This window comes from Lycorma delicatula, chromosome 4 (genome assembly GCF_047948215.1).
Source record: "Lycorma delicatula isolate Av1 chromosome 4, ASM4794821v1, whole genome shotgun sequence".
Classification (NCBI taxonomy): Eukaryota; Metazoa; Arthropoda; class Insecta; order Hemiptera; family Fulgoridae; genus Lycorma; species Lycorma delicatula.
The window spans coordinates 40,269,224-40,288,691 of record NC_134458.1 but is presented as its reverse complement, the minus strand read 5'-3'; the positions used below and the strand labels follow the sequence as shown (position 1 = coordinate 40,288,691).

At 29.6% G+C, this 19,468-nt stretch overlaps 1 protein-coding gene across 7 annotated transcripts in view; it reads left to right on the top strand.

Moving 5' to 3' along the window:
- wap (DDB1 and CUL4 associated factor wap) overlaps nt 1–19,468 on the top strand; it is a 50,272-nt gene that overhangs the window by 20,095 nt on the left and 10,709 nt on the right. For all 7 annotated transcript variants that reach the window (XR_012756072.1, XM_075362775.1, XM_075362774.1 and 4 more), the window contains 6 exons: nt 1,881–1,979; nt 5,038–5,160; nt 6,844–6,967; nt 7,951–8,102; nt 10,104–10,221; nt 16,513–16,706. Coding sequence is in view for 6 of the 7 variants with exons in the window: in XM_075362775.1 (XP_075218890.1) it covers nt 1,881–1,979; nt 5,038–5,160; nt 6,844–6,967; nt 7,951–8,102; nt 10,104–10,221; nt 16,513–16,688 (792 nt within the window). In the remaining variant the exon portion in view is untranslated. The remainder of the gene's footprint in view (nt 1–1,880; nt 1,980–5,037; nt 5,161–6,843; nt 6,968–7,950; nt 8,103–10,103; nt 10,222–16,512; nt 16,707–19,468) is intronic.

Sequence of the window (19,468 nt, the reverse complement as noted above, 5' to 3'; positions counted from 1 at the left end):
CTAAGAGATGATAATTGTAACTTCATGATAGATTAATTTTTTAATAGCCAATATTACAGCTCAGCTGTTCTTCAGGTTTAAAATTAGGATTAAACAATCTGTACTTTGGATAATGGGATTTAAGGCTCAACATGTATCCATATTTAATAAATAGTTATAATTTTTAAGTATAATTTCTTGTTCCTCCCAGGAGGGTAGGTAGCCTAACACTATCTTACTATTATATTTTGCAGCTTCCATCATTAAAACATTAATAAAGCTAGATTTGTTATATCTTGATCCGTCTCTAATGGAGTTCTAAAATATTTTCTTAATAAAGCCTAGGATAATGGCTACGGTTTAATTTGCTAATTTTAAAGTCATTTAATCCTTCTTTTTATTGCATAGTAAGCCAAGAGAACTTGAACAATATCTAATCTTAATGCCCATTACTTACATTACATAATGCTGGTGTACCCTTATCAAAGTATAAAACTTAAAAAAAAATAATTACTGTAGTATTTCAAGTATGTCAATATAATGAGGTTCCTGAACTTCTGAATCATATGCTGGGGTTGGCAGGGCAGTAGGATTGTGAAGGTGCATTTTACTAGCCCATGTGTCAATTTTTTCACATTATAGTGTGTTTATGACTGTACTGTATGGCAGTTTAGCATTATTTATAACACTTACTAGTTTTCCTACCTGATATAAAAAGTGAAGCCTCAATTATTTGGATTGATTGCAAATTTTTATTTCTTGTCTCCGAATCAAAAATTTAACTTTGCCTTATGTCATCCTTTACCAAAAGATATCACCTTAAATACTTCCAATGGTAATCAACTCCAGTTCCTTAACAGTATTGTTCTAATATGTTAATTTTGTTTTTTAAGTCAGTTTCACTATCTGCCAGAATAAATTAAGTCATTGGCATAAAGCAATAGGAGTACGTCATTTATATTGCCCAGTAGGGTGTCATGACAGCCTTTATTTCGGAAGTATTCCATGTGGAACTTTACCATAGTTTGAAGTACAGCTTTGCATGTGGGACTGACTTAAATGTGGTTTCAAAATTTACAAAGAGCTTATACAGTGTTTTATGTTTGTACCCTACTTGTAAATTTATGATTGTATTCAGCATATAAAAACTCACCCTCCTCTTTTTTTGGCCTAAAGTCTGCTTGCCTTTTTGGAAGTGTTGCCTTCTTCTACAAAAGCAGATAATCTTTATGAAAAATGCTAGTGAAAAGCCTTGTTATACTATTAATTAAGAGCTTTTGATTTATAATTGCACAGATCAGATGTATTACCTTTCTTATGCAAAAGAAACATTTATAAGTTTTCATTTTGGTGAGCTCTTCGTGTTTGTTCCACATATCCTCTAAAGTTACACATTTTTAGAGGACCTTAGGTTCAGTTCAACACCACCAATTGTTAAAATTATTATAACTAAAATAAAAAAAAAAGAAAGTGAATAAAGTATGATTTAATGATTAAAATTGTGATAAGTTTTAAATAAACAAGTATATTGCATCCTGATTTGTGCATGTTAGATATTCATATCTACTATTGTAACAATAAGAGAGTAGCAACTGAAAGTGACTATACTGTTAAACATCTGAAATACAACTCTTATCTATAGTGATTTATGGGCTGTCATCTGGTTCTTTTTTTTGTTTGGTTATCTGAATTCATTAAACTTTTAGTAAAGTTGTATTAATTATTATGTTCGGAGTAATTTTTAAATTATTTGCTTTTCTATATTATTATTGTGCAATCTATGTCAGGTATAACTTAAGGTTAAATAGTAATTGCAGTTTCAAGAGAATACTATTGTGTTAGTTTTGGTAGATAAGATAATCAAATAAAGTAAATTTAATTTGATCTTTTCTTTGTTACAGAAAGGTGTATTCCCTGATTTGTTGGCTACAAGTGGAGATTATCTCAGAGTATGGAGGGGTGCTGAACCAGATAATCGTTTAGAGTGTGTTTTAAATAATGTAAGTATTTACATTTTCTTTATTCATTAAGTGAAACAGCAGAATACACCATATCTTGCTAGTGTCATACTAAGATTGTGGCAGATCTGTCTTAATTTATTTGTTTTCAGTGGCAATTTATATTAATTTTGCTGTTGTAAGTATATGCTACTCTGTTGATAAAAGTAATAGACAAAATAATAATGCCTAAGTTGGATTGTGTTTATAATATATATATATCACACACACACATGCATGTGTGCATTTGTGTGTTCAAGGAGGTTCATATTAAAGAAATTAAAAAAACGTAATGTAATCTATGGGTATGGAAATGCTCTGTTTTCAAGTTATGGCAATCATACTTTTTTCTTATTGATCTCAAAAGAAAAAAAAACACACGTGATGTAATACATAAGGCTGAATTTATAATTTTATATAAAAAATAAGTCCCAATGTTAAGCATTGGTAAGAAGTGCTAAGCATTTGTTAAGCAATGTTAAGTATTCTTTTAGCTTTTAATTAGCTTTATCCAGTTTGAAAGCAAAAACTTAAAAAGTTATAATTTTAGTAGTTTCTGTAATTTGTGTAGAAAAATCTGACAGGTTTACTGAAGTGAAAACAATAACATTAATGTTGACTGTTAAGAAGCACATAGAGGGTAGATGAACTCCCCTTAACAAGTTAGGTAAGCAGGTTGGAAATAAACAGATGCAGGAGAAACTAAAAGTTAATGCTGTTATTGTCATTAATTAGTTAATGAAAAGAAAATAGAAAAAAACAATTTAGTAAATGCAAGTACAAATAATTTAGAGTAAGATAACAATTATTATAAGTTATTTGTACTTTCAGTAACTTTTTCTGTTTTTTTTTATTTATGATAATTTATTTATGTATTTCACATTCCAGGCCGCTTGATTATTAAACTGTTAGTATTGTCAAAAAAATTCTCATCTTGGCTATTAAACTTTACTGTAATCAAAAAATTATTTCAGAATGATTATTGTAGATGTAACATTTGAGAGAGATTCAACTATTGCTGAAATAATTGCCAGAACAACCTAAGATTTGATGAGGGTAAAGATAAAAATTCATTTTTTAACATTTATTAACTATGTTTTTTTTTCAGAGTTGTTTATTAAAGAAATAGAGCTTGGAAATTGTATATAACAAAAAAGGGCAAAAAACGGTCTTTTCTGCAGATTTATGCAAATGTAAATTCATTAGTTCTTCTGTTTAAATGAATTCTTAAGAAATAATGGAAAACAAAAAAACTTTGATTTGGTTCATATTATGTTTTCTAACTGCTAGTTACAAAGTTATAACTACTCAATAACACACTCCTTTTTTTGTTGCCTTGACTATAGTTTTTCCATCGACTCACTAGCTACAAAGATGAAATGTGGCATCTTTACAAAAAGTTATAAAAAGTTTTTTTAATTAAAAACTTATAGAAGGTTAAATTAAAGATTAAATTATTGCTTAGTAGTTAAAAAGTTTCTCTAAATTTGTGCAAAGAATTGATACTTCAGCTAGTGAATAATATGTGACCTGTTTTTCTGGAACATTGATTCTATAATTATTTTATGTTTGTACTTATATAACTTTCCATAACTTGAGAAGTATTCTTGCAAAAGCTAAATTGCAGACAATAATTATGATTATAAAATCCGATTAACAAGAATCATTATTATTCATATAAGCCATATGGTTATACAGGGTATCCCATATAAAACGCAACCCAACCTTATATTGGTAGGTATTGAAATAATAAAAAGGCATGTGTAAATGTAAATGTAATTTTTATTATTACCATCCATTACCTTACATTTAGAGTAAATGTTGGAAGTGGCCGCCATCTTCTTGAATACAAGCTTCAATTCTTTTTACAGCGTTTCTTGCAACTTTTTTCAAAGTTTGTGGCTGGATATTTAATACAGCTTGTTCAATATTGACTTTCAATTGTTCATGGTTTGTTGCTGTAGGCTTTTTCTTTGAGGTAACCCCATAGAAAAAAATCCGCCGCAGTCAAATCTGGAGATTTTGGTGGCCACAAGCCTCGACCAATAACACAATTACCAAAGAATTCCTCAACGAAATCAGAAGTTGAACCTGCGTATTGCGATGTCAAACCGTCATGTTGTAGCCAGCAGTGTCTGTCTTCCTCTTCCAAGAGTGCGATGAACTGAAATAAAATATTCTGATATCGTTCTGCAAAAATAGGACCGATTATTTTCTTATAAGTTTCTTAGAAGTTGCAGGTGCAGGTATAACTTCTGCAGGTACCTAATTGTTTTTCGTGATAAACATGGGGATTTACAGCACTCCAAATTCTACTGTTTTGGCTATTTTCGTAGCCATCCAAATGAAACCATGCTTCATCTGTGAAAAATAACAAATCCATAACATTAATTCCCTCACGCAGAAATCGACAGAACCATTGACAATATTGTAGCCGTTTTTCTTTGTCGGGCTCAAGAAGTTGATGAACCATTTAAATGCGATAAGGTCGTAATTGTAATTGTTTGGTCGCCCGATGAACAGTTGATTTAGACAAATTAATTTCAGCATTCAAACGTCTGATTTATTTGGCGAGGCGAGTAATCGGTCATTGATTTCAGTGACTGTATCTGTATTCAACACTGACGCAGATCTTTTGTGTTCCTTGTTATTAACAGAACCAGTCTCTCTAAATTTTGCAACTAACATTAATACTGATGTTTTGTTAAGAGCTGGTTTATCTGGGTACTTATGGCGAAACAAATCTTGCACTACAACCACTGATTTCGTACTGAAGTACGACTCAACAATGAAAACACGTTCATGTAGCGAAAACACCATCTTGTCTCTAGCAATACACTGAAAGTTATGATTGCATTGTTGTTACTATCGGTAGTGTTCTACTGCGTCGCCGCGATGTTCAGAGTTGGACGAGTCCATTTCAGTAACAAGTAGGGGAGTAAGCTTGACTTTTGAAATTTCATGGATGACTGATTGATGGGTTGCATTTTATATGGGACACCCTGTATTTATTATTTTTGGTGTAAAGTATTTTAAATTATTTTTTGTTTTCTTTTTTCAGAATAAAAATTCGGATTTCTGTGCTCCTTTAACTTCATTTGACTGGAATGAAGTAGATCCAAATCTGATTGGTACATCAAGTATTGACACTACATGTACTATTTGGGGCCTTGAAACAACACAGGTAAGCTTTAGTGTGGTACTTTTTACATTATTTTTAAGGATTTAAAAATTTATCCAAAAATTTTCTTTTAATTGAAAGATATTGTTATTTGCATGAAGTAAGTGATAAAAATTATTATTTTTAAGGACCAATTAGATCAAATTTTAAATCTAACTCAAATGATAGACATTGTTATTAGTCTATAATTCCACTGTAAGTTTCTGTGTGCAAATATTTTTGATTAGAGTAACTATATTTAAAATTTGGTCTTAATGTGCATGATTTGGATTGTGTCTGATGTTTTCTTATTTAATATTGTCCACATATGTTGTGATTTGGTCCCTTTTTGTAAATATATAAATTACTAATTTCATTTTTTTAAATTTCTGTAAATACTAAAAATAACTGACCATACTTCACTATATTCTGTTAGTAAAACACCTAATATTGATGCACTAAATAGATTAAAACAATACAAATTTAATTAAGTTTTTTTAGTTTCAATGAATAAACTTTTGATAATCTAAAAATTTGAATTATAGACCAGAAACTGCGATGCAGCAATTGATGAAGGGAGAACGGTAGTTACAATTTTTTGAAGCAACTGTAAAATCTACTGTATTTAAATTTGTCACAATAATAACTTTGTATAGTTTAAGTTCTGTTACCTTGTTTAAAGTTATGCTTATTGTGTGATATGCAACTCATATAAGCTTGGTTGCTATTTACATTTTTTTGTGCTGATATACTGTCAGATTTCAATAAACTGAGTGTAGAAAAACTGTTGTTATAATGATTAGCTGTTATAATTACGGCTTTATTTTTCTAAGTACTTTATCACCAGTGTATTTAATCATTATGTTTTTCAATTTTTACAGCATTGAGACTCCTTTTTTTTGAACAAATGGAAAATGTTATGCAATTGTTCATTGACTGTACATTAACTCATTTACTTGCAATGTAGGTTGCTGAGTATCAGTAACTCATGGTATTGCATGAAGAGTAGATAACATTGAATACATAAAAGAAGAAGTCATAAAAAACTTCCGTCAATTTTTTTTAGATAATGTACTGCACATTCTCTACTTTTGAAATGCAGTAATCTTCCTGAAGAAAAAATAAACATGGATAGTTTATTGAGTTCGCTTTCTATCCTTTTTTTGTGTTTTTTTTATGATGATTGCGTGTGAAAAATAAAAGAAATAATTGCAAGCCAAACTAAATGACAACTTTCTTTTTGTATTTAAAAAAAATTTCTAAAATTTAAAAAAAATGAATGTGTGCAAGGTTTGTACTTTTTTTTGAGGTCATATGAAACTGATTATGTCACGATAACTCAATGACATTTTTTGTTCCTAAATTTGTGTAAATGTAACTTATCAGAAATAAGTTCTCTCCTACTCTCAAATTGATGGGCTCCTCTGATATTATTTATATTATTGTTTATAAGTGTAACAGTTTTTAGCAGTTGCATTGCTAGGATTCAGTGAATTTAACAAATTTGAAATTAATATTTGTTTCAGTATACATCATACAGCTATTCAGTATTTTACTCAGTGTAACTTGTTTACAAATGGAAATTAATTTAACTTTTATGTTTTAAAATTGAATGTAGCATATTAGAAAATAATGTCAACACTTACAGCAGATATGACTTTTGTATCAAATAAAGTTTATAATATTATGAAAAAAAAATTTTTTTAGATTGTCGGGCGCGTGGGAACTGTTGCTGGTCATGTAAAAACACAGTTGATAGCTCATGATAAAGAAGTATATGATATTGCTTTCAGCCGAGCTGGTGGTGGCAGAGATATGTTTGCGTCTGTTGGTATGTTAATACTGTTATAACTTTTATTGATAAATTGTATTATAGTTCAGTCAAGAAAAAAAAAATAAAATAAATACAAGAAAAAATTGAATTATTTTATTAAAAACTCATTTGATTGATAAGAAGTTTGTATTTTTATAAAAATGTAAAAAAAGCACACTTTACGGCAATTTTTGTAGGTGCCAAGTTTTAATTTTAATAAATTTTAATTTTGGAAAATATGTATAACATATGTTATAGTATGAAATTTAACCTTTACGTTCATCAAATATTAGAATTTTTTATCCTTTATGTCAGTGATGATAATTTATCAAAATTGGTATTTAATTCCAATTATTGTATACAAATCATCCTTTCTCCAAAGTAGTTATAAAACTAATTCAAAGCAGTTTTTGTTTATAGATTTAAACTGGTTGTTAAAACAAAAAAGAAAACTTAAAGAAAAAACAAATTTATTCAAAACACTTTCAGTTAGTCACTTACTGTGATATAACAACATAATATACTTCTAAATTAGGTATATTTACTGCCAAAAGATAAAAATGAAGGATTTTTTTTTCTTAATTCTTAAAATATTTTAAGATTATTATAATGTTTAGTGTCACAAACGATTGTGCATTTGATTCTGTTTTGCTCATAAATGTGCCTCAGAATCTGTACAAAACGTTTTTAACTTTGTTTTTTATTGCCATGAGAAATGTAATTCTAAATTCTAATTGTATAGATTACTAAATATTTGAATATCTGTTTTAAAATTTTAATTGCTCGTGTATTTGATACTGAAATATTTCTATAAAAATAATTTACCTTTAAATATTAGATGTAGGATGTATTACAATACATCCTACAATACAATTCTTTGTTAGCAGGGGTGTATGAAACGCATGTATTGAGTGAATTTTGTCCAGTTAGTGTTAGTATTCAGTAGTATGACATTATACAATTTTACAGTTGATTTTATTAGCTTATTATTTTTTTTTAAGGTGCTGATGGTTCTGTTCGTATGTTTGATTTGAGGCATTTAGAACATTCAACAATAATTTATGAAGATCCGCAACACACACCACTTCTAAGACTCGCATGGAATAAACAGGACCCAAATTACCTAGCAACAGTTGCCATGGATGCCTGTGAAGTCAGTAAATTAAGTGAAATATAATTTTTTTAAAATTAGGATTATATTGTTTTTGCCATTTAGCATGCTTAGATGAGAGTCTGATGTTAATTTATAACATTAGTTTTATTTATGTTATGATAAAGAAAGAATGTGTAATTGTGTACCTGTTTACATTTTGTTATGAATTTATTCATGTTCTCTAATGACATCCTTTGAAGTAGCTCCTATCTAGAGATAGATATGAAAGACTTTTATCACAGAAGATGATACACAGATGGTGTATAAAGAGATGAGATTAAGAATAAATAATACGTTTCTCAAGAAAATATGGCTGACATTTTCTATCTTTTTAGTAATAAGTATTTAAAGTCTAATAAATGTTAAGAATTAAGCCTGCTGTTCAGACTATTTTGATTGTGTTAGTACTCTAAGCAACCAGAGAGAGCTTCCTTTTACAAATTGTTCCTTAGTGTGATCTCCATACCTTCTATGGTAGCCCCATGTTAATGGTGTGGCTGTCTTTTTCTCAAAAGCTCACAATTAGTTTCCTTACAGACAGCTGGATTTTATGATTCATGAAGAGTGATTGTATTTGTTTAACATAAAAAGTAAGCACTCCTTTTACTATGTAGTTTTTTTGTATTATTTTATAGCGGTAGCAAAACTGTTCATTATAGAAATAAAATAAAATTTCCTACTTATATCTATGAATATAGACGATAGAATAAAATAAATTAAGATTATAAATAAAGTAATTCTATTAGCAATAAAACTCAGTTTTGAGCCGAGTTGAGGAATTTAAAAATAGTTCTGAGGAGTACTTATCTCTTATTCTAATCTTTTTATTTCGATTATATATGATTTACATAATTTGATTTGAGGTTGCTGAATATTAATCACCTTTAAAGTGTTTTATAATCTTCCTTGCTTTTGCCAATATTCTGTCTGTAATGGATATTAAGATTTTAGTTTAAGGTAATTAACAGCAAAGTAAAATTTATAAAGTACTCAATTAACTGCTAATTAGATAGAGATTCATATTTAAAGAAGTAACATCTTATGTGACTTGACAATTAATATATATCTTACATTTTGATTTATTGGGTTATGTAATTCATGTTATCGTTGGTAGTTGAGATATTGTCTACCAATAAATCAGATATTTTAATTTTTTTTTGTTCCTGTTTGTTAAGATTGGATTGTTTATTATGTGTATTTGATTAGGTACATGTAAGTATGTAGGGAATGTTATGTAGAGTATGTGGGCAGTTCTCTCTCTGACAAAACATCAGGGAAACTTTGTCCCTGATGTTTCATGATGTTCGATTTATGAAGTTTAGACTGAAAGATTTGTCTATAAAAAATTATATGAAAAATGGTTTCTGAAGATGCTAACTTGACCCACACACACACGTGCGCGCACACACAAGGAAAAACAGTCTTGCTGCAGCAAATGAATTGTTGTTGAATTGATTGATCACATTGTTAACAGAGATGAAATCTGGATTTTTTTATTTGATTGTTGAGACAAAGCAGCAGTCTATGCAATAGTGACATTTATCATTTACTAGACTGAAGAAGTTCAAAGTTCAGTAAAGAAGCTTATGGCTCCTATTTCTTTTTTGAGGGTGGTAAGGTAGTAAAACACCTTAGCTCCCAGCAATTTTCTTTTTCTTCTTCTTAAAGAGTGACTTACATCACAAAGGTTTGACAGACAGTAATGACTAATGTAAAAATGGTGATACTGGGGGATTTAACTCACTGGTAATGGAGTTTCTTGAAGAGGGAACGAAGAAGCTATTATTAAAACGCTATGAAAAATGTATTGAAGTTGAAGGCACTTATATAAAAAAGTAGTTATATAAGTAATGGTTTGTTATTATTTCAAAATGGATCGTATATAAAAAATGTGCCTTGTATATAGGTCATGTGAATGTGCATGCATTCTTCTGTGTGCACTAACATATTTATACTTGATAAATTCTTTTTGTTAATAATACAAAAAATTTTTATTTACAGGTAATAATATTAGATGTACGAGTTCCATGCACACCAGTGGCACGACTGAACAATCATAGGGCTTGTGTAAATGGAATCGCTTGGGCGCCTCATTCTTCCTGCCATATATGCACTGCAGGTTATTCATCCATGTGTTTTACAACTCTGTATTTTGTGTGTGTGTGTGTGTGTGTGTGCATGCATGTGTGCAAGCACATATATATGCACACACTTAAATATGCACTCATGTGTGTCTTTTTGTGTTGAAAAGGAAACATGCATGCAAATTTCAAATTTTAACCTTTTAACTGTTAAAGTTACATGTTGTTGATTTCTCTCTCTCCCTCTCACTCCCTCTCCCTCTCTCTCTCTCTATCTCTATCTATCTAATCTCTCTCTCTCTCTCTCTCTCTCTCTCTCTCTCTCTCTCTCTCTCTCTCTCTCTCTCTCTCTCTCTCTCTCTCTCTATCTCTATCTCTATCTCTCTATCTCTCTATCTCTCTATCTCTCTCTCTCTCTCTCTCTCTCTCTCTCTCTATCTCTCTATCTCTATCTCTATCTATCTATCTATCTCTATCTCTCTTTTTTCTTTTTTTTTTCAATCACTTTACTGGATAAAAAAAAGTTCTTACTTATTCATTATCACTCTAATAAAATTACTTAAGGCATATTACCTTATAAAAGTTCTAATATCACTAAGAAATGAATTACTGCCTAAGAACTGGCTGTAATTGACAAAATCTAGGATTTGCAAGTTGGTAGTGAAGTAACTGCAGGTCACCACAAAAACAAGTGTGGTTTAAAAATTAAAAAATATAATATCTGTATGGTTACATTGTAATATGCTCACGGACAGGAGTCTGGAAAAGAGCCCAGCGGAGATGCACTGTGAAGGGCAGCGATCAAAGAAGTGGGGGAAGAGCTTCTACTTAACCTTTCCTTTATAACTTACAATTAAATTAAATTAAATCAGCAATTGCGACTCCTCCGGAGAAGGGGGCGCATTGCTCCCTCCAAATAACTAATGCCCTGTTGTGGCGTATTTCTGCTAGCCTATGAAGCATTAGCACCGAAAGGACTTCAGCGGACGGTCTGAAGGGGAATCACGTCGGGAGGACAGGTTTCAAAAGCCTAGCCTCCTGTGGTCGGCCCATAAAATGGGTTCGATAACGCTGGTTTAACAATGGATTGGAATACAATTAAATCCGTCCTTAAAACTTAAAATATAAAATAACGCAAAACTTGAAAATTTAGACCCGTCATTAAAAATAAACCCTTAGAAACACGCCCGATAGAATCATCCAGCAGCAGCAAGGGACACTGTCCAGCTTCTGCGATTTGTAGGGAGAATTTGTAAAACTCCTGCCAACTTTGCATTCCATTCCATTCCATTGTAATAAAATACTGTTTCAAGTCACAATGTTAACAAGGAGCAAGTGCTTGATTTAAAAAAAAAATTTTTTACCGAACCAAGGAATTTAATAAGAGTTGCTCCTCTTTGTATTTTGAAGCACCTTAATAAAACTCTGAACTTGTTTTCATTATTATTGTCATTCTATTAAATATTTATTATGTTTAAGTATACTCTCATCTAAAGTTTAATGTCACCTCTTGGGGCTCCCTCAAATGTAAATCTATATGTTTACTATTATATAATGAGGAAGAAGGTTTTTGATTGTTCAGGATAAAAAAAAAAAAAGTACTTGAACAGTGTAACCAAATTTTTAAGTAGATTTTTAGATATATTTCATCTTGAAAAATTTCAACAAAAAAATATATAAATATTTTGTTTAGTAGTGGAGATTTGCCGGTTTAATCACAAACTTTAATGAACTGTAAACTGTGAGTCTCTATCACTGTGTGAACTGAGTTTGAATTGAATGATTTGAATCAATCTAATGAATAATATTACAAAAATAATAGAATTAAATCTACGTTAAATAAAATAATAATTAAATAAATTAAAAAAATTTCTGTTAAACAATAATGGGTTTTCCGAGGAGACTGCTTGTGAGGCTATTGTGGTAAGGTATGCGAGCACCTCATGGGAGGCTAGACCAATCATCACCATCAACTGGTAACAAATGGGGTGCCCCTGGGTTGCTGTTTTTTGGGAGGTGCAATGGGGTGCTCTTATAATATCTCTGCGAAACAATCATCTGATTTTCAAAATTCAAACGAGGTATTTGTTAAAAGGTTGAAGGCTAACTTTTGCATGCATCATGTACACTGTTGATATAACAGATGATAGTTGTTCGGAAATGTTTGTATATAAAGTTTGTCTGTTTAACACACCACGTGAGAACCAACCAACCGATTACTTTCAAATTTGCAGGATACATTTGTGTTTTCCCAGGGAAGGTTTTAAGCCATTAACGTAGGCCCTAGTCCCTTGAAAGTTAAGATATTAAAAATATTCATTATCTGTTCGCCAATTATTCATTATTATTATTCATTATCTCTTTGTTGTGAATTAAACATATTCAAGAAAAACATAGATTAATCCTTTTAGTTCATTATTATATTTCTGTCAATGGCAAGGAAATAAATTATGAATTTTTTGGCAGCGGGTAGGCCCGTTGGCCCTGGGAGGCTCTGAGAAACCCCTGAGTTTACTCTGGGATATGCCTGGGCTTACCTGAGCCCCGAGAGTCCAGATTCTGGCTAGGCAGGCCGGCTAGTTATTTTTATAAATACAATTGAAAAAATAAATCTTAAAAATAATTTTATTTAAAATGCAAAAAAGAAAATTATAATATTTTTTATATTATCAAAATAATGTTGATAGTATGTTACTAATAATAAAAACTTGTGTCTTATCTTTACAATTAGTGAAAGGATTTAACAGTTTTTGAATCAATATGGCCATTTATAACTAAAAATATCTCATGGTTTTTAGTTTTAGTTAAGACTAACATTATTTTGGTAACTTTAAAAGAATTTTTTTTTTTGCTTTTTACTAACTTCAAATACTCGTAAAAAGCGCACCCGAATAATTTAAAAAAATTAATTTTCTTAAAAATTATTATTAATTACACCGATTTCCATGGCGGAATGGTAGCGTCTCGACCTTTCATCTGGAGGTCCTGGGTTCAAATTCCAGTCAGGCATGCCATTTTTTATACACTACAAATGTCCATCATTTTCCTATGTACAAGCTTCTGTGGTGAATTATTCATCAGTAAAAAAAAATTAAAAATACAAACAGTTTAATAATTTGCAATTTATAAAATAACACATCGATTTTTTAATACACTATCAACAAAGTTAAAGATAAAAAATTAATTACCAAGTACACGGGTAGTAATCTGTACTTAATCTGTAATAAGTTGTCCTGATTGACTCATAATCAACACCTGCCCAGCAAAAAACTAGTGAAGATAAATTGATAAAAATTTGTTTACATGTTCTTCTTACATATAAGCGCACTCTAAGAAAGGAGTTTTTGAAATTCTGAGTTTAAAGGGTTAAAATGAGGTAACATTAAATTATGCTATTTTTGTGTTTCTCGGTAACAAATACAGATATAAATTTGATTTTTGGTGTGTGTAATTTTCATGTGAATATTTAAAAACTAATATCTAGATTTTACAAAATTCAACCTTAAAAGGGGTGAGGAAAGGTAAAAAAATTTTCAACAATGATTGCAAATGTTTGCCACTTCTGACTACACTAAACAAATTATTCACTCGATTTGGGCTTACAACTCTTCAGATCTAAAAACCATTTTTGGGTTTTTTGTGTTATGATTTTTTAAGGGGTTTGATAGTATATGGCATTACAGCTCAACCAACACAGTCACAGCCACTGTTATTACTGTATGTGCAATGTGACTGGCTGCACCTGCTTCTGGTTACTTGACTAAAACATAAAATAAATAAGATTAGAAATTTTTTTTAAAAAGTGAGAAACAAAGTATGGTCACGTTCTAGTGGTGTTTGTCAGGTAATGCTATGAACTGGGAAAAATACATTTTTATCCTTACAAATGTTGGGTAACCAGATATAACTACTATTTTTAAGATGGTGGCTGACAATTTTGAAACCCGAATTTTTCAGATCACTGTTTCGGGTCCTGTACTGAACAAATTGTTGCTCTGAAGATATTACAAAAGCACTGATAATTTTTATAGATTGAATTTTTATTTATCATTATTATTCTCACAACTATGAGTTTAATGAACACAGAGGGGTCCAAGGGGCAGAGCCCCCGGGTAAGACTGGAAGGGCTAACGAAGAAAGCGCTGACCGGCTAATTAGTTTATAAGATATAAAAACAGGCTGTCAGTACTGTTATTAAGGAGGAAAACAAAAATTCATGTTGACAAAATTTCAATACCAGTATATAAAAAATATTTTTAAAACATACAGGCTGTCAGTACTGTTATTAAGGAGGAAAACAAAAATTCATGTTGACAAAATTTCAATACCAGTATATAAAAAATATTTTTAAAACATACATGAATACTGTCTGTACTATATTTGGTGCCTGTAAGTATGAATCGTATAGACTGATATTTAGAAAATTAAATATGTTAACTTATCTGTGTGTAAATATTTATGAATGTTCAATCTTTGAAAAAGAATTATCACTTATACTTAAAAAAAGTAACAATATCTACCCTACCAAATCAGGCAAAACTAATTTTGTATTACTCACCTCAGTACTTTGGCATATCAGAAAGGACTTTATTATGTTTCCATTGACATTTTTAATAAATTACTGAACCTTTTGAAAAATTTTACACCAGTTTATTTATAATACTATCAAAAGTTATTTTTTAAACATAGTAACAATATTACTGTCAGTGAATTTTTGAGTAGTACTAATTATAAAAAAAAATTGATTTTTCTATATCCCATTGAACATGTACCTAAATATGTGCTTAAAATTATTTTTAGTAGCACCTTCTAAATTATGAATTATTTTGTATTAATTTTTCATATTTAATATATTAATACTGATGTTATTTTGTGTGTTTATATTTGAAACAATTATTATGGACTTTAACCAAATCTATTTTTTATTTTGTTTTATATTTATATTTTATCTTTTAAAGATGTTATCTATTTTTTGTATTTACTTAATGTATGTGCTGATCTAAATAAAAAAATTATCTATTTATTTGTTAAACACTCATGTATTGGAATAGTATGGGTATCTCCCATTTCTTTCTGATTCTTGTTGTTACACAGAAAAAGTCTTCATGTATATTTAAAAAAATATTTTGTATACTGGTATTGAAATCTTTTCAACATGAATTTGTTTTCTCCCTTAGTAACAGTCCTGTAATATGGAAGTGGGAAAATATTGAACCGAAATGTTGAGAGAAAAGTAAATGAGAACTAAAATATCATATGATTCATGTAAGTGTTTAAAGTACTATTTATTAATCTGAATAGTCGTAACTAATAATGTGTGTTACTACTTCAAAATGAAAAATTTGGATGAAGGAATATGTAAAAAAAGATATTGCAGTTAAGTTTGGTGTTCTTTGAGTACAATGTTGATGGCTATAAAAAGCTAGGAATTCATTAAGAAACCTTTTGACTGTGTTGAACTTGACTGGAGATAATTGAAAAGGACTTACTTTGAAAAAATGATTAAAATTTTTTGTGACAAAATCTTGTTTCAGTCTTGTTAAAAAAAAGCTTTTGTAGTCAGCCAGTTGTTTTGGAGCAAATGAATTTCCAAGCCAGTTCTAGTTTGTAATTGCACAAAACTTAGAAAATATAAATTTTCAGAAAAAAAATTTCTAAATAATATATCTTTTCATAAAAGACTTTAAGAAAAAAGTTAAAGTGTATTTGTGTACCCAGAATTGTTACTCTATACTTTTACAAGTTGTAGCCTTTAAGGAATTTATTTAACAGCTGCATAAGACGTAGTGAGCTGAGGTTTATAACAGTAAAGTTTCGCCTTATAAATAATAAGCAGCATCAGTAATTTGCTCTGATAACACTTTTAGCTGGTTAGAGTGGATTGTAACCAGTAGACATATTACAAACCCTGGTTTTGGACTACCTGCAGAACTGTCTTACTGTTAAGTATTAGTAGATACATTCCTCTATAAGTGTGTATGGTGCATATGCACACGTGCATGGCACCATTCTATTATTTGCCTGTGATTACCACAGACATATCCTGATTATTGCTCTAGAGATACAAATGGATGCACTCACTGCAAGAACAGAGGACACAGCTGCTTATGGGCCTTGAATCAGTAAACTTTCCCTAAATATCTGGAGATATTGAAAATATTGTAAGACCCAATCTATCAATCTAAAATTAAGACTCTGGGAAATGGCTCTGAGCAAGCTTGGCTTAGATTTGAAAATTTTTGTTTTGAAATTTGTATAAACTGGAATGCAGTTAAATAATTTTTAAATATGTATATAACAGAAATACTGTCATATTCAAAATTGTTCAGGTGATGATCATCAGGCACTTATTTGGGACATTCAGCAGATGCCTAGAGCTATTGAAGACCCAATTCTTGCATATACTGCAGCTGAAGGTGAAATAAATCAAATCCAGTGGGGAGCAACACAGCCAGATTGGATCGCTATATGTTATAATAAAGCACTCGAAATTTTAAGAGTGTAAAATTCAAACAAACCTCAGGTAAATATATTTAATTAGGTAAATTGTTAACACTTGATCTTTTAAAAAAGAAACACTTTTTTTTTATTCTGTTGTTACTGTAAAGTCACATAACATATGTCATAAAAATTAAATATATTATGTGCAGGGTACACTATTACCAGATTCCTTTCAGGTTTTAAAGTAAATAGATTTTTGCAAGTGTGATTTCTTTATTGCATTAAAGAGATTTCTTTGTTGTGTGTAACCTTATGCCTCTTTCACTGCTGAGTCCACCTTGTAATAATAAATTAAAAGAATTTATTATAATTCATTTTCAAACATCATTTATTGAATTTGTAGTGCACCTAACATAGTGTGTCCCATATCTCTATGAGTTGTAGTTAGTTTTTCATGTCTTTATAAAAAACTTAGAAATGGAAAAGTGTAAGAGTTAGCAAATTTAGATTCAGCGGATCTGTTTAAAACTACAGTAATATTTCAAAGGTTGAAACAATCAAGTTATGTGGATTTTGTAAATTATAACCATAAGCCTTCTTCTATAAGCCTAACTATAACTTATAGCCTTCTGAGTGAGTCCTAAAAACAGTTTTTTTTTTTTGTTGGGATTAGCTAAAAAATCTGTAAAATATGGTTAAAAAGAATTATCAAAGACACTCAGCAAAGATGAACAGAGTAAATTTTATTTTGTACTTTATGAAATCATGCTGTTATTTCCGACTTTACTTTCTTTATTTACTTATTTTCAAAACTCAACCTCACAGTTGTGGGAAACAGAAATATAAATTAAAAAAAAAATTATGTTTATATGTCTGTTCTTAAATTAAAATATACTAATTTTTTCAATTCAGTTTGTTAAAATACAGATCAGTATTATATTAAAAATAAAAGTGAAGTGTATATTTTTTGGATTCATTACAAAATTTTTTAAATTATAAATGGTTGTGGTAAATATTTCATTCACATCTTTATATAAGTATACATTGTATAGATCGTATCAGGAATGAGGGATGTACTATATCAAGGGTGGTTAAAAGGAACTGAAACAGCATTTTCCTAGAAAAATCGAGGTAAACTATGAAAACTTGATCATAACGGTGTCAAAAGAATATTAATAATTTAACGTAGACTCATTTCAAAGTTTGAGACTTAAAGTTTATGATGTGTTTTATTAAGTAGAGAAGTAAAATAATATTATAATTAAATGATATATTTTTATATGATTTGTTTAAAACTTTGTCCACAGGTTAGGATATATCTTTTTGATTGGTTTAAGTTCCATGTTATCTTTATCTTTCTTGAGATAACTTTTTTCTATTGATCCTATTTAACAGTGTACATTACACCATGACTGGTGTCGTCATGGTAGTCAAGAGTAAATTGGATTTTCAGGGGTTTAGAGGCTTTTAAACTAATTTATGCTTTTGATTAGGATTTCGTAAAACAACATCTGTTTGGTATATTTTTACTCTTGTTCTAAAGAAGTAGTTGTTGATATAAAACTATCATTGTAATAGTTTTCTGTAAGTTTTGTGTTGGCTTTGGCTTCTAATTATTTTATGTTTTTATGTGTACTATTTCCCCAGAGATGATAATTGTTTAATGTGGCAGTTTAAGTACAGATTTTTAATAAAAAATTTGAGCATAATTTTGTTTTCTAATTTATTTTATTATAAATTTTCTGGTATGAAGGGCCTTTTCTTGCCTGTTTCATTGGGTACAGTCAGTCATACGTTGCTATGTGTAGTAATAATAACAAGTTTTAGTTGATTTCATGTACCCATTTTTTATTTGTTCTCTAATTCAGGCCTGCAAGCTTTGTTTCATCGTATAGTGGAATTTGAATAAGGTGTTTTTGAATCATCGGCTACTCTTCATTAATACTTCCTACATTACTATTTTTAATTTTTTAAATACAATTTATATTTATTTAAAATAAAAAAGTTGTATGTATCTATCTATATGTTTTATTACAGTAGATAAAAATACAGCAGCAACTGTACAATGATATATGATATTAATTCATAAATAAAATTAAATATCACCATCAATTTACATAGCTGGTTGTTAAGGATGACTGTAAAGTTAGAAATGTGTAGCTAAGCTTGTTTGTAGTAGTAGTTTGAGAGCTTACTGCTGTCTCAGACCTAGAGCAAATAATATGTGTGTTTATCCATGTGTCATCAAATTAATTTAAACTTTACTGTTGGGATTTATGGTAACATTTTTATTACAGAAGCAGTCATATGAGGTTATTTTATTCAGTAAGGACCACTTTTTTAGTATATTTCCAAACTATTTGAGTACAATACTCCAGATATGAAGGTGTCCAGCTCTTCATTGAAATAAAAATCTCTAAGTCTATTAAGTTGAATTTAATGACCTTACGTTGTCAGAGATTTAAAAAAAAATCAGGATTCACCATATCTGTAGAAATTTTACTGGTGATTATTTAATTAGATCACAGTAGGTCAGTGAATTTGTTAAGATGATCTTACTTTTCTTAAACCGTGCTGTTGAGTACATATTTTTCCTGTGATAAAAAATAATCTTTTATGTATTATTTTACAAAACATTGGAAAATATTTATTTATTTCATTGATGAGAACATATTCCTCCAACTAACTTTCCTTTATAAAATATTAGGTGTTTTATTAACATCCTTCGATACCATATTATTTGCTATGTATTCTCATTTGTCCTTAGAAAATATTTTGCTTGTATTAAAATAGTTGTCATTATGCTAGGAGCAGGCAGTAAGTACATTTAATAGCATGTTACTC